At 48.4% G+C, this 2,529-nt stretch overlaps 1 protein-coding gene across 1 annotated transcript; it reads left to right on the plus strand.

The window, feature by feature from the left end:
- Positions 1-226: 226 nt before the first annotated feature.
- LOC113381301 lies at positions 227-1,522 on the plus strand. Its single transcript, XM_026620252.1, has 3 exons — positions 227-393; positions 504-786; positions 839-1,522. Exons 1-3 carry the CDS (start codon positions 227-229, stop codon positions 1,520-1,522), a joined length of 1,134 nt encoding a protein of 377 aa, XP_026476037.1.
- The last annotated feature ends 1,007 nt before the right edge of the window (positions 1,523-2,529 follow it).

The raw sequence follows: 2,529 nt of genomic DNA on the forward strand, positions 1-2,529 counted from the left end.
CAAATGTCTCGGATTTGGACACCAGTCTCGCTACTGTAAAGACCAGATCGGAGCAATGCTGCTATAAGTGCGGTGGGAGAACCACAAATCAGCAGACTGCACGAACAACCAAAATGCTTTCTGTGCACTTCAAATGGAAAAGACAAGATAGCGTGTGCCATATCTCCGGTTCGGGTGCATGTAATGTATACAGAGCCGCCCTAGCGGAAGCGACGAAAGCGCAGAAATGACACGAATACTTCAAGGAAACTTGAATAGATGTTCGCTTGCGCAGAACCTACTTTACCAGCGCGTAGCTGAGGACAAAATTGACGTCTGCATAATCAGCGAACAATACCAGAGCGCACTTGTTAAATCATGGTACGTGGATAAGACGAGTACAGCAGCTATCTGGTTAGTGACTCGGAAGATTACTCCCGTAGCTACCGGATCTGGGGATGGTTATGTCTGGATAAAAACCCCTGAAATGTATATCATGAGCGTATATTTATCTCCCAACGAAGGAATCAGCGTGTTCGCCAGAAGCTGACCAGCATCGAGAACACCATCTGTGGATTTAATGGCGAAGACTTAATAGCTGGAGACTTCAATGCTAAGTCTGTGGAATGGGGCGCAGATTTCTCAGACACCAGGGGAAACGAAGTTGCGGACATGGCAGCGAGGCTCGATCTTACGGTCCTAAATACTGGAGTGACGTCGACATTTAGAAGACCTGGTTATCGAGAGTCAATTCTCGATATTACTCTGGCGACTCCAAAAACTGCCAGTAGAATCCAGGACTGGAAGGTCTCCGAGGAATACACTGGAAGTGATCATCAATCCATCATCTACTGGATAGAAGAGACTACCCACCACGTACACCGAGATTACGAAAGATGCAGCTGGAATACCAGGAAGTTGGACATTAATGCTCTACGAATCCCTCACGCGGGGGTGGGTGACACTGGAATCACATCCGTTCCCAACTAACAGCAGCGAGACGAAAAACATTGTAACAAAAACGATGAAGATTATAACTGCAGCATGCAATGCTTCTATGCCACGTCGTAAAACACAGGACTTGCACCGGCCAGCATATTGGTGGACATGCGAAATCGCAGAGCTGAGGAAAAAATGTCACCAACTCCGACGACGAGCAACAAGAGCTGCTAAGCACTCCCCAGCTCAGACCTACTACTCCAATGAGTACAAGGCGGCCAAGAAGGAGCTCAATAGAGCCATCAAGTCCAGTAAAGGCAAGCTGTGGGCAGAAATTTGCAACGACCTCAATAACGATGTCTGGGGCAAAGCCTACCATATAGTCGCAAAAGGATTGGGTAGAACCTTACCAGAGCCGCCAAAAAGCCCGGCTATGATGAACCAGATTGTTACTGAGCTCTTCCCAAACCACCCAGCGCGGAAGAAGAGTCGCTACAAGAACACCACCAATGTGTTGCAGTTCACTGTTTCGGAACTGCAAACCGCAGCAAAAACCCTGAAACTAGGGAAGCACCCGGCCCTGACGGTATTCCAACACAAGTGATTAAGCTCATTGCACAGGAATTTCCTAACATCCTGTTGAATTTTACAATGCATGCCTTGTGATCGGAACGTTCCCTTCTGTCTGGAAACGACAAAGACTCGTCCTTCTCGACAAAGGAAAGGGATCTCCGATAACAGCTTCATCATACAGACCACTGTGTATGCTGGATATAACTGGGAAGCTGCTTGAAAAACTTATCAAAGCCAGACTTCGAAAAGATGTTGAATCTCCGGAGGTTTCTCCTTAAGCCAGTACGGCTTCCGGAAAGGGCGATCAACCATCGATGCAATCAAAGAAGTTGTAGAAACCGCAACAAAGTCGTGGGCTGGCAGCCTAAAGTCTAGGAAAGTTTGTATACTTCTCACACGTTGGACGTGAAGAATGCTTTCAACAGCGCATCGTGGAAGGATATACTGGAGGCGCTGGAGAGAGATTCCGGGTGAAAGATGACATCTTGACAATGGTGGACAGCTACCTGGACGATCGAGTACTCATCGTTGAAACCACTGAGGGAACAGTGAGCCGCAATATAACAGCTGGTGCACCACAGGGTTCGGTTATGGGACCTGATCTGTGGAACGCTGACTATGACGAGCTGTTCGAAATTCCCTTACCCCCGCAGGTGCATCTCACAGGGTTTGCGGATGATGTCGCAGCTACTATTGTGGCAGACAGCGTTGAAGAGGCCGAGGTACTGGTCGATTTCACCATCGAAGCCGTCGCGGCCTGGTTGGACCAGCACCATCTGAAGCTAGCAAAGAGAAAACGGAGATGGTAGTCCTAACACGCGCCAAAATGGTTCGCAGAACCGTTTAGTACAATCATCGACGGGCTAACACTGACGTCTACAAAGTCAGTCCGCTATTTGGGCGTTCAGTTAGATGCAAAGCTGACATTCCGTGAACACTTGGAACGCACGTGTACAAGGGCTAGCAAGACTGTGTCTAGTCTATCGAGAATCATGGCCAATACTATCGGCCCACGTGCCAAAAAGAGAAGAGCTCTCC

Source organism: Ctenocephalides felis, unplaced genomic scaffold (assembly GCF_003426905.1).
Source record: "Ctenocephalides felis isolate EL2017-DRISC unplaced genomic scaffold, ASM342690v1 CF-g0.4_SCAFFOLD_02789, whole genome shotgun sequence".
NCBI classification, from domain to species: domain Eukaryota; kingdom Metazoa; phylum Arthropoda; class Insecta; order Siphonaptera; family Pulicidae; genus Ctenocephalides; species Ctenocephalides felis.

Bases quoted from the DNA above. Each gene is read 5' to 3' on its own strand.
- LOC113381301 (XM_026620252.1), top strand. From the start codon at position 227: ATGACACGAATACTTCAAGGAAACTTGAATAGATGTTCGCTTGCGCAG. The intron at 394-503 runs GTTAGTGACTCG...CTCCCAACGAAG, and splicing joins ACGAGTACAGCAGCTATCTG to GAATCAGCGTGTTCGCCAGA. The intron at 787-838 runs GTCTCCGAGGAA...TCTACTGGATAG, and splicing joins GTAGAATCCAGGACTGGAAG to AAGAGACTACCCACCACGTA.